The following is a 12903-nucleotide window of genomic DNA, read 5'->3' on the forward strand; positions in this document are numbered from 1 at the left end:
TTTTTAAGCAATCCGAAGGAAGGGAAGAGAATGGAGAGGGAATCTAGCTGTGTTTCCCAGTGTGATTCCCGGTTGTTTAATACCGGGTCTGTGATCCCATCTTGAGCCACTCCTCCAGTCCTTTCCCCGCCCCCGGAGAGCTCCTTCCACACTCTGGAGAACACTGTGTGTGTAGGAACTGAAAGAATTGCTGAATAGTCAGAGCAGCAATGGTGGAGGATAAGAAAGGGGACGTCAGCAGGGGCCAGTCCTGGAAGCCAGCTAAGTAGGGATAAGGAGTTTGGATTAGCTCCCTGGGGTGATGGGGAGTTTCCAAGTTTCTTCACGGGGGTGAGGGTGGGGTGAGATTAGATCTTCATGAGAGAAGGTTCCCTCTGACTGCAGTTGGTCGCATGGACGGGAGAGGTCCAGACAGGAGGGAGATGGCGAGGGCCTAGGGGCTGTTCTAATAATAGCCCAGGGGAGACGGTGTGGTACTCGAGGCCAGGACTGCGTCCCTGGCCTCAGAGAGAATTGCATGACTTTCTGAAATACTCAATGGGCAGGGTAGCCACCCCCTTGCATAGTTGAAGAGGAATTGGAGGCCCATGGGGTTAAATGAGCTGCCCAGAGTGGTACAGTCTGTTATGGAGTCTGGTTCTGCCCTGAGCGCTCACCCTGAGTCTTCACAACACAACTGTCATAACCGTCCAACAATCTGAGGCCCTCGAGAGAAGAGATGAGAGTGCGGTCAAGGGCTGGAAGGGATCTCTCTCTGGGACGGGCCTTATCTGTTCTGTGGGGTCCGGGGAGGTAAATTTCTCCCTTTCACGTGACAAGAGGCTTCTTTAGATAAAAGCCAAAAGACAGAGAGGCAGGCCCAGACAGAAGCTGCCGCTGGGGTTGGGCTGTCGTCCTGCCGTGGACAGACAAAGGCATTCCTCTTTACGGGGCTTCCCCCAGGGCTCAGGGTTTGGGCGAGGCTACCCCAGAGCTCCACTCCTGACTTGTTGTCTTTACAACCTTCTGGGATCCTTTATGGCCCTCCAGGACAGTACGTCCCCTGGAAGGACAGCTCACTTGCTAATGGACTGGGATAACTCGCCAGCCACTGTCTGCCAACCAAGCCCACTTCACACAGCTTCCTCTGCCTTTGGTCTTGTGAGTGTTGGGAGGGCCTCTACGTCCCCCCAACATTGCACACAGGTGTGTTAGCAGGAGTGAAGGCAGAGGTAGCCTACCCCATCCTGGCACTGCTAATGAAACCATTGTGCAGTCTTGCACTGGGCCCTCACTGGCCCTCAGTCTCATCTGTAAAGTGATCAGGATGAGTGAGTATGGTAGTACTTACCATGTATAAGACGCCCCATGTATAAGACGCACCTTAATTTTGGGGCCCGAAATTTGAAAAAAAAAATGTATTACATAAAATTATTGAATTCAAATTTTATTCATCATAAAATTCATACAACTCCTTATCACTGTCAAAACTCCCATCCATTAGCTTGTCCTCATCTGTGTCTGATGACGAATCACTGTCTTCATATGAGACCTACCGGAAAGTTCTGTCTGTTTTTGGAATAAAACAAAATACAAATTTTTCTTACCGTCAATAAACTTTATTAAATAACATAATTGCCATTATTATTAATGCTTTCTTGCCAGTGTGAGGGCAATTTGTATATCCCATTTTTGAAAAATGTTTTATCTTTTGATGCAAAAAATGGAACCAGTACTTGTTTGATATCTTCTTCATTTTTGAATTTTTTGCCCTTCAAAAAATTTTGTAAGGACAAAAACAAGTGATAGTCGGAGGGTGCTAAGTCCGGGGAATATGGTGGATGCGACAGACATGCTTTTGTAGCATTTCTTCCTTGTTGAAATTCGTAAAAATTACAGTAGCATAAATGAACTTTATCAGTAGCCATGGGTACACTATCGCTTCACACATAAGACTAATGTGAATTAACTTTGTTTTAGTTAATTTACTACATCAGTATGTATACATTAAGTGATAAAAATAGAGAGGCACACATGCGCCAATTAAACATGTACTTACGTGTCGAAACTTGTTGTGATAGAAATGGACAGAACTTTCCAGTAGACCTTATATATTGCCTTGTCCTCAGTTCCATCTATAACATTTGAAATGCCAAAACCACTGTATAAGATGCACCCAATTTACAGACCCCATTTTTTTTTTCAAAAAATGGTGCATCTTATACACAGGGAAATGTACTTTTTTTTTAATCCATGGAAAATTTATTTTCTAATTAAATCTTACATAGAACCCCAGGTCTTAGCTAGAATGCCGTCTTCTTAGACTGACCTTAATACTTCTACTCATTGACTCTACGACACCCTCATGTTTCATTTTCTTCTTTGTTACCTGTTTGCTTTGGTATCCTATAATGCACACATCTTTACGGACATATGATCTCTCTTCCCCACCGCACTGTCAGTCTGTGTAGCCAGTGATCCTTTATGTCCTCCTCGCCCTTGTAAGTAGGTGCTACATCATTACTTGTTGAATAATTGGGTAATGGGATGAGTGGATGTGTGGACCAGATGTCTGCAGAGCTGTTCTGGCAGAAGCTAGAGTGGGGGGTTTGGAGCCCCACCTGGGAAGGGCCTCTTCTTCCGCACCCGACCAATGCCAAGGGTCCTGTAGGTTTCTCTGAGCTGTCCAAGGTCTAGAAATCACAGTTGCAAACAACTGAATTCTGTGAACTCGAGGTCTTTGTAGCTCAAAAGCAGCCTTCTACAAAATGCATTTTCCTTGCAAATAGTAAGTGACTTGTAGAGACCTCATTCCGTTCGTTTGTTGATTCATTGAGTCATTTCACATGCTTACTATGTGCCTGAGGCTGCGCCGTGGGCTGACACACAGGAGCAGAGAAGACAGCGTCTGCCTCTCCCAGGCTGAGCGTCCGGTGAGAGAAAGGCTGGTCGGCAGGCAGTCGCAGTGAAACGTGGCAGAAGATGGGAGGAAAAAGGGTGAGGAGCATGCTTTACAGCAGTGCTCCTCAAACTTGAGTGTAACTGAGAATCACCTGGGGGCCTTATGCAAACTGTCATCAACTCAGTGGTCTGGGATAGGCCAGCGATTCTGCATTCCTAGCAAGTTCTTAGGTGATGCCAGTGCGTCTGGTCCAAAGGCACAGTTTGAGTGACAAGGTGCTGGAGGCAGAGAGCTGGCGCCGCTCATCCCGACGTGGGGCTCAGAGAAGAATATCTGGAGAAGAAAACAAGTGGCGGGTCTGCACAGGATTAAAGGGTGAACAGGAGTCCTCCAGGTCCAAGGGGGAGAGTGTTCTCACCAGGCGGAACAGCCTGTGCGAAGACAAGGGAGGGCTGGGCGAGAGAACGCACTGCAGTCAGGAAGTGCACATCCTATTGGGGCGGGAGTTCAAGGTGAGAGGGGAAAGAAAAAACAAGGCTGGGGAGTCCAGCAGAGGTCCTGTCATGCTGGCTCTTTTTGGCCCCTTTGTGGCATTTGTTTCTTCTCGTAACCACTGGATTTTAAACAGGGGAGCAATGTGGGCAAACGTGCCATCCTCTCAAGAGTCTTGCAGAAGAACCCCAAAGGGCATCTACCAGAGAGAGAGCAAGGCGGCTCTAGAGCCAGGAGCCTTGGGTGCAAATCCTTTGCTACCCACTTGCTGTGTGACTTTGGGCAAATTCCATCCCACTCTGGGCCTCATTTATTATACACAAGTGCTAGACTCCAAAGTTCCTTCCAGCTGGGAAGCCAAAGAACCAGGAATCCCTGAAGGTCGTAGAGACCAGAGAATAAGCACCCCGAGCATCGTTCTACCTCCAGCCCAGTGTGTCCTGTTTCTTGGGGACACAGGATGGCAGGGTGACGAGAGCATTTCCCAGAAGCCTCTTGAAGGCTGATGTCATGGGTTGAGCTCAGGTAGGATTCTCTGGGTCTAGAATCACCAACCCCCAGGATCCGTGGTCACATACCCCCATAAAATTTAATAACAAAATTACTTGGTACCTCTGCCTAATAAATCTATCAGGCCAGTGGCCTCAGAGCCTGAGTTCCATGACAACTACAGATTACTTCAAACCGCAGCTCAGAGAAGACCTGCTGATACCCAGCTGTCCTGGCCACACGGTTCCTATTAAAGACTTGAAAAACTGACCTCAGAGGTGGCCAGGGACCAGAATTTGCTCTAGTCCAAACATTCTTGACCCGTCTTGGGCCTCTCAGTCCCCTCAGTTATATTTGCCTGAAACAGTAGGGTAGGGACAAGAGAGTAGGCACTTGAAGAGGTTTGTTTTGTGGAATTGATCTCTCTAGACTAGGAATGGTGTAGTTAGGACCCCAGCCCCGCTTGTGACCCTACTCTCCCACCTTGTTAATCCTGTCAAATCATATGACCAGCCCGAGGCTCACTCTTGCTATCCGAAGACTGGGAATAAAGTACACACTTTAGGATTGTGGAGAGAATTACATTAAAGATGATGTTGCATAGGATCTGGCCCATGGTTGGTGCTCGATCAATTATAGCCACAACGATCCCTGACTTTAGTTTTCCCTACCACTTACTTGTCTTCTGTGACTAAAACCATCTGCCTAAATCCCCTCTTTTGGGGGACACATTCCTCCCCCACTTTGCCATTTTCTCAGGAGACTTGCTTTTGAGACAGTCTTCGGCATCATGAGCTGGCTGCCATCGGCACGTGTCCCTCTTACCGGAAGTGACCGGGGTTCTTCAGATGTGCCCTGACCAAGGCAGCACGAATGGCATCCTTTCCTCCCTTAATCTGCCCTCTCCACTCCTCTGAGCTTGTGTTCCAAGTCTTTGCAGTCATGCTGAGCCTTCAACTCGCGTTCAGCTTGAGGTCAGCTACACACAAGACATTTCAGCTCAACTCAGGGAGGTCAACTGGAATGTTTCCTGAGTGCCTCCTCCGTCCCCCTTCATCCCGAGACCCCCTTAAAACTTAGGTCTCTGTCCAATAACTGGGTCAACAGCTGATTGGGTAATAGTGCTGGGAATAGAATAGTTGGTCAAAGGTTCTGCAGTTCCCGGAGAAGTGGCATCTGATCCCGGCCCCTGACTTTCACAAGCCGCCCTGTCTCGATCTTGCCTGATGATACAGCCGTAAATTAACATGCGGTGTCCGCCCTCACCTCTGACTCCCTTATCCCGGTGGGCAGCTGTCCTGTCTGCAGCACGGAAGATTTCATGTCCGGTATTTGACGGAAGTGGTCACCCTGACCTACGGTCTCTCCCTCCAGGGACAGTGTGGAGCATGCCTGACCTTTGATTTATGGGTCATTGCCTGCAGTTTATTACCCAGCATTCTCGCCTTTGGTCTCTCATGCCCTCTCCTCCTGTCCAGCCTTTGAGCACCTCCACCCTTTCTCTCCATGGCTTCACCCTTTGAATTCTTCTTTCTTCATGGTCTAAATGCAAACCAGCGTGCCAGGGCATTGGGTATGACGAAGAAAGAGCAGGGGCCAGTTCCGCAACATCACACTGGCGTGGGACCCACTGTGTACGGATTCCTGTTCTGGATACCTGGAAGCCGTCTTACTGCAGCCTAACTACACCCCTCCAGGAGAAGCCTCTCTGCGGGGAAACTGAGGCTCGTAGTAGAGAAGTGGCTTCCTCCAGTGCACTCAGCACCTATATGCTCTGATACCTCTGTGCTTTCTGTTAGAAGATGCTACTCTGAATCTGGACTAACAGGTAGAGAGAGCTAAGCAGATTAGCCAGGTGATCGTACCCTCCCCCAAACACTGTGATTCTCCTGTCACTGATGTGGTGACTAAGGGTTCGTGGCACTGAAGAGCTTGCTCAGGACCCACACAGCTAAGCTATAGAACTAAGATATGAATTGGGGGCTTCAGATGAAATTCCAAGTATTTCATCTCAGCTCTGTGCTCTCGGGACCCTGGCTTCTAGCTTACACTTCATAACTAACTCAAGCCATTCCTGGAGGCTGGTTATTTTCTCACGCCAACCCTCAGTCATCCCCACCCCCCATTCAAGAGGAGGCTCAGTCCAGCTGTGCTCCAGAGTTCTCCTGGACGGAATGGCTGAGCCTACAAAGACAGGGCATCGGGATCTGTTGGAGGAATTGCCCGTTCCAACTTAATTTTGTGTTTGTGGCTTATTTTTCTACCTGTCTGGCTCACACAGTGAGTCCCCATTGCCCTACAAATAGTACACTTCACCTTGGCTTAGAAGAGTCCGGACGGTCTGAGCTCTGTCGGAATGACTGGTCTTTTACCCATTCTTTGCACTGACCGTATCAAACGATTGGTGCTTTTATGCTGCCTCTAGTCTAACTTTGGAGAGGCTGTCCCCTCGGTCTCTCCATCTACCTCAAAATAATAATAAAAGTGTTTAATCATTGAAGACCTAGCTTACATGTTATATTCTCTAGGAAGACTTCTCTGAGCCCCACAACTATTGATGAGGTGTCCACTATCAATATCCCCAGAGACCTAGCATGTTCTGCCACCCAACTATCAGCCCCTAAGTTAGAGGCTGTTACTATTTTTGTCTGTCTCTCTCCTGCCACTGAGTACAAAGATGCTCAAGGCTTAAACCAGCACACAAAGGATCATCGCGGCGGTAGCAGAGGTGGTGATGGTGGTGGTGATGATTTCTAACACAGATGAGGGGCTTACTGTGCGCCGAACACTTTCCTAAAAGCTTTACAAGTATCAACATACTCAGTCCCCATCCCAACGCTGTGAAGAGGGCACGTGTTACTCCCTTACAGAAAGAGTAAGACGCTATTACAAGCAGGGAGGAAAAGCAAACCCGCGCCCTTAAGAACAATGACACCTGCCGCTTCCCGTCCCTAGTTCCTCGCCACCCAGTTTGCCGTCCCCCACACGTGAGTCTGTCTCCTCGAGCAGCCAGAAATGGTTTTCAGCAGGGTGGCTCTGAACCCACGACTTTGCTGCTTGAAACCCTTTGATAACGTTCCTACTTTTACACCGAGACAATAATTATAGATAACATTGAGTGAGGGCTTATTATAGATTGATTAGTACTTTTCTTAAGAGTGGTGGATGTGCCTGACCTGTGGTGGCTCAGTGGATAAAGCGTCGACCTGGAAATGCTGAGGTCGCCGGTTCAAAAACCCTGGGCTTGCCTGGTCAAGGCACATATGGGAGTTGATGCTTCCAGTTCCTCCCCCTCTTCTCTCTCTCTCTCTCTCTCCTCTCTCCCTCCCTCTCTCTCTCTCTCTCTCTCTCCCTCTCCTCTGTAAAATGAATAAATAAATAAAAATTAGAAAAAAAAAAGAGTGGTGGATGCACTTATTATTCCCGTTGTAGGGGCTAGGAAATGGAGGCGAAACTGGTTAAATAACTGCGCCAGTATCACAGAAGTAGTAAGTGGTTGAGCTGGGGCTTGAACCCGAGCAGTCAGGCTCCGGAGCCTGTGTGACGCACCGTTCCTTGATACACCCAGTCTCTAAGCTTCAGTGGCCTGGCCCTGCCACTTCTCCAGTCTCCCACTGGGTCCCCAGGAGCACACTGGATTCCAGCCATAAGTTCTCAGAACTTCTATTTAGTCCCTTATCTCCGTGTCTTTACCTGTGCCTCCTGCTATGTCTTTGCCTTCTTATGACCTGGCCCCTCCTCATTTATAAAGCTCAACCCAAGTCCCCCTCCTACGAAGGTGTCTTCTTGGATATCCCCCATCCTACCTGCCAGGTAACCTTCCTCTGTTTTCCCGTGGGTCCCATTGCCTCCTCACGCCCCTGCTCTTGCCACCTGCATCGTAACTTTTAATTTGTCTGTCTTGCCCACTAGGCAGGGAGCTCAGCCATACATTAAGTGCTCAATAAAAGAGCAACCAATGACTTGGTCCCCCCTGACTTCACAACAGCTCCATTTTTCAAGTGGAGAAACAGGCTTCGAGACGTGAAGTGAGTTTCCCAAGGACGGGGAGCTCTTAAAGGAACAGAGCAAGAACGGCGGTGAGGAGGGGTGGGAAATAAACTCCTGGAGCGGCTCTGGGTGAGGCGCCCGCCGGAGGGGACCGAGGGCCGCGGGTTGCATGGCCACTCGAGTGTGATTATGAAGCTATGAATTCTTGGCACCTCGGGAAATGTTCCACCCAAGTGGTGAACTATACAAAGAGGACTTTTTGAAAGGCACCTCATAAATTGTGCCTACAAAATGTACACACATAAGCCCGGCCCTTTCCCAGCCACCCCGCAGCTGCCCAACACAGTCTCCCATTTGTGGGGTCTGTTGTCATAAAATGTCCCACCTTCCAGGGTCTCACAGGGGCATGGACAGGGCAGCAGGAGAGGGCCTGTTATTTCGCCTCTCAGGTTCCTGGGCATCTAAAGTGTGATAGGAAGTAAAGAAAAGTGGACCCCATAGGAGACAGGCACAATGGCAGTGATGCTGATTTGTGATATGACCGGGGAAAAGGACATCCCTTCCCTTCTCAAAACCCGCTTCCACATCTTTAATGAGCGTAGGTCAGATTGGGTCATTGGTTCTCCACTGGGAGTGCTCCTGGCCTCTGGTGGGCAGAGGACCTGGGAGGGGCTGCTAGACTTCCCACAAGACAGCCCCCACACCAAAGAATTATCTGGCCCAAATGCTGTATCCCCCCTGCCTTTGGGAAATCCCAGGCTAGGGAATCATAGAGATCCTTCCTAGCTTTAATTTTCTCTACAGCCATCCTATGTCCTCAGGGATCCTTGCTCCGGGTTTGAATAAAGGGCTCTAGATACATTATTAATGATGATTACCACAGTACAGAGTGATTCTTGCTTCGATTGCCATTCAGTGTGACCTTGATCCCACGACATCATTGTAACAGTTCATTGTAACAGCAGCTGTCATTTACTGGGTGCTCGCTGTGTGCCAGGCCTTGGGCGTTCTTCATGGTTAATCTCCCAAACAATTTAGGAAGGTTAAAGGCACCATCACTGTTTTAGAGATGAGAAAAATGAGCTACAGCGAAGTTCTGATGTGGGGACGAATGTACTAAGCTTTGACATAAATTTCTCAATTTCCTGACTGTGAGAAAAGAGTGTAAGGGCATTAGAGAGGTGTGAAGGCTGGCAGTTAGAGGGGGACTGTGGGTTCTCAAGGCCCAGATTCAAATGCCCAACAGTCAACTCAGTGTTTGACCCGGGTCAGGTCATGTCATTTCCCTGACCTTTGGGCTTTACACTTATTAAGTGTGAACGCAAAGAACAAGACATTCAGGGCCATTGTAAAGATTAAATACAATTTTTGAAATGTATGTATAGTATGCAAATTCTAGCACGTGGTGGCAATAAATTTTAGTTACTGTTGTTTATCATTGTGATAATATTTCCTACTGGGTGAGAGTCCCAAAGCTGGTGGTGACCTTATGCCTCTGAGGACTCTTGTATCTTAGCTAGGTCAAAGGTTATCCCTCTTTTTTCATTCTTTAGCTGTTGCACAGTTGGAGAAGAGAGATATAAGGTGATTGTTGAATACGTTGTTTGAAATGCCACACTCAAGTCAGGAAGGGATGGGAAATTGCTGGGGCAACAGGTCCTCATTAGTCTATTGATCTTTATTCACCCTTCAAAGGCTTGACCTGTGACCTGGGCGTCTTCCGTCCTCACCGTCTCCCCCTCCCTTTCAGGAAGGCCCACCTGATCCTGCGTCGGCTCGAGAGGGTGAGCGGCCACTGCTCCAGCCTCCTGCGCAGCGCCTACATCCAGAGCCGCGTGGACACCGTGCCCTACCTTTTCTGCCGGAGCGAGGAGGTCCGGCCCGCGGGCATGGTGTGGTACAGCATCCTCAAGGACACCAAAATCACATGCGAGGAGAAGATGGTGTCCATGGCCCGGAACACGTACGGGGAGTCCAAGGGCCGGTGAGGGAGGGCGCCAGCCACCCTCCATGAGCACAGAGACTCTCCGTGGGAGGGGCAGCAGCTCTCACGTGGATCCTGGGGCCCGGGTGGGGCTGGGGGCCGGCTGAGGATGGCCTTGGCGAAGGAGGCTTGCCAGCACGGCCAAATCAAACTCTCTCTCTCTCTCGTGGATAGCCGACATAGAACTGTGTAACCGCTGGAATTATCCATTTTTGTCTATCTTTTATTTTTTCTAAGATATTATTTGACTCAATTGAAGTCCCTCCTCTTCACACTTTTTATGGATGGTGGTCAGTTCTGAGGTGGGAGCTTTTAGGTGGAGACCGAGCGGCCTTTCCTCTTTCTCCTTCCTGCCGCCACCCCCGGTGTCCTTCCAGCCGCGGACCTTGGAGGAGACCTGCGGAGAGACGTTTGGACCTTCAGCCTCAGGAAGGAGGACCCAAGGATCCCTGCAGTGAGGAAGCTTGGGTCTTTAGGACTGGGTTTTTTTTTTTTCTCCTGGATGGTACTGAGTTTGCAGGACCCCTGCCTCTTCCTGCTGCCTGTGGGTCTACCCAGAGTCCCCACAGGACTTTCCATGCATTAAAAATTCCTATGGTCTCTCTTTCTGTTCGGGGAGTGTTTCTTACCAATGGGGGACCACTGTTTATTCCCTCAACAAAAATGTATTGATGATCAATTGCATGCCAGCCATGGGTCATGGAATTAAAGACAGAGAAGCTCCCTGCTCTCAGGGGACTTACCATCCAACGGATAGAGCAGCAATCTGGTGATGTCAGGCTGGGATAGGGGAGGACCAGAGGTTCTGTGAACTCACTGTTGGGTCATTAGACAAACTGGAGGGGTCCTGAAATGCTTTTTTTTCTGAAAAAGTGATACCTGTGCTCGAAGGATGGGGAGGAATCAGCTGGACAGAGTGAGAAGAAGGGGATGAGCTCTAGTCAGAGGGGACCCCATGAGCAAAAGGCCATCACTCATTCGAGGGCTGAAAGCACTTCCGTTGAGAGTAGAGATTGAAATAGGAAGTAGCCAGAGTTAAGGCTGGGAGGACAGCAGGGCTTGGGAAGCCTTTAGAAAAACAGTTTGACAGTATTTGAAGTAGCTGAGAGCCACCGCAGGACATTCACAAAAGAATGGAATAGCTGTCTCGCTCTTTATGAAAACAACCATTCCAGCTGCAGGGAAGGGGTTGACTAGAGAAAGCCCCAAAGAGGGTGATGGTTGTCGTTTTCCAGGCAAGAGGTGATGGCAGTTTGGCTTTTGTGGTCATGGGGAAGATAGTCCACCACTGAAATCTTGTAAATGACGCTTGAACTGCTTCCAGTGTGTTACCTGGGATGGTAATGTTACAAAGGGGCATTATAGATTCCTAACATCCTTTTTTTTTTTCTTAAGTGAGAAGCGGGGAGGCAGAGAGTCAGACTCCAGCATGCTCCCCAACTAGGATCCACTTGCCAAGCCTCCTACTGGACAATGTTTTGCCCATCTGGGGCTGTTGCTTTGTTGCTCGGCAACCGAGCTATTGTAACACCTGAAGCGAGGCCATGGAGCCATCCTCAGTGCCCAGGACCAACTTTGCTTCAACTGAGCCATGAATACCGGAGGGGAAGAGAGAGATAGAGAGAGAGATGGGCGAGGGGGAGGGATGGAGAAGCAGATGGTGGCTTCTCCTGTGTGACTTGACCGGGAATCAAACCCAGGAGGTCCAGATGCCAGGCGGACACTCTACCACTGAGTCAACCAGCCAGGGCCCCTAACATCTTGACATTAACTCAGAGGAGCTGGCGGACTAGAGGAAGTGGGATGTAGGTCAGGTGTTTCATAATGCAAGGTTGACACCTGCCAAAGAGAAGAGAACTGGGCACTGGGGCGATTCGAGAGAAAAAGTTGCTGAATATCAATAAAATATAAGCAGTTAGAAATACAGCTATTTCTCCATATTGATGAGTGTTGATGATATCAACAGTCCCTTTCCCCAAAATCTACATGTTGAGGTTATTTTTCCCCCAGAACTTTCATCCACATGGGAGGGAAAAATCAGAAAAGAGATTCTTCCAGATGAGTCAGATGCCTAGAGACCTGTTCAACTTCCAATAATCTAAGCTCAAAAGGTGCTCTTTCAAAAAGTTGTCTGATTATTAGATTTATGTTTTGGGGAGTATATCAATAGAGTTCAGCTAATTGAATTCTCCCTACAGTGTTGATGACTCTTCTCCCAGGAAACAGTGTGTTCAAAGAAGAACCAACATCTTACAAAAAAAAAAAAAATAGTTACCAGTCATTGAGTACTTGCCTGTCTTTGTCAACTGCTTTGTTTTAGTTAGTTATGATATAAGAGAATAATACCATAGACTGGGTGACTTAACAGACAACACAATTTTGTTTCTCACAGTTCTGGAGATTGGAAATCCCAAGATCAAAGCGTCAACAGATTTGGTGTCTGGTGAGAACCCTCTTCATAGTTCATAGGTGGCAGTCTTCTTCCTGTTTCCTCACATGGTGAAAGGGAACTCTCTGTGGTTTCTTGTGTAAGGGCACTAATCCCACTCAAGAGGGCCCCAACCTCCTGACCTAATCAGCTCCCAAAGACCCCACCTCCAAATATCATCACATTGGGCATTAGGTTTCAAAATTACAAATTTTGGGGGAACACAAACATTTAATCTGTAGCATTGCCACATGCTAAGCCCTCATGTATATACCCTTTCTTAAACCTTAGGTCCCAGGCCATTGCCGAGTCTCCTATTGCTGTAGCTTTCCATTGCCTTGACCCAACGTGAAGACAAATTTAGCTCAACTGTTGCAGAAAATTAAACTTCCTAATGTGCTGGGGCTGTGGTCTGACCCCGATTAAGTCTGAATCTGACTGCTACCGTTCACCAGCTATTACTCTGGGTGAGTAATTTGACATCTGAACCTCAGTTTCGTAATCAACAAAATGGGGTCAATGATAGTGCCACCCGATGGGGGCTGTTGTGAGGCCTGAGTGAGAGGGTAGTTCTCGGGCATCCAACACCATAAATAGTAGCTTGATTTCTTTCTCTTAAAAGAGTCAATATACATAATG

General features: G+C 48.4%; 1 protein-coding gene across 5 annotated transcripts in view; it reads left to right on the top strand.

Moving 5' to 3' along the window:
* The window catches only part of ASTN2 (astrotactin 2), a 907524-nt gene extending 897104 nt beyond the window's left edge, over positions 1–10420 (top strand). For all 5 annotated transcript variants that reach the window (XM_066367319.1, XM_066367321.1, XM_066367320.1 and 2 more), the window contains one exon: positions 9603–10420. In XM_066367319.1, the coding sequence (XP_066223416.1) occupies positions 9603–9840 (238 nt within the window). In that variant the 3' untranslated portion in view covers positions 9841–10420. The remainder of the gene's footprint in view (positions 1–9602) is intronic.
* Positions 10421–12903: the final 2483 nt, after the last annotated feature.

This window comes from Saccopteryx leptura, chromosome 2 (assembly GCF_036850995.1).
Source record: "Saccopteryx leptura isolate mSacLep1 chromosome 2, mSacLep1_pri_phased_curated, whole genome shotgun sequence".
Classification (NCBI taxonomy): domain Eukaryota; kingdom Metazoa; phylum Chordata; class Mammalia; order Chiroptera; family Emballonuridae; genus Saccopteryx; species Saccopteryx leptura.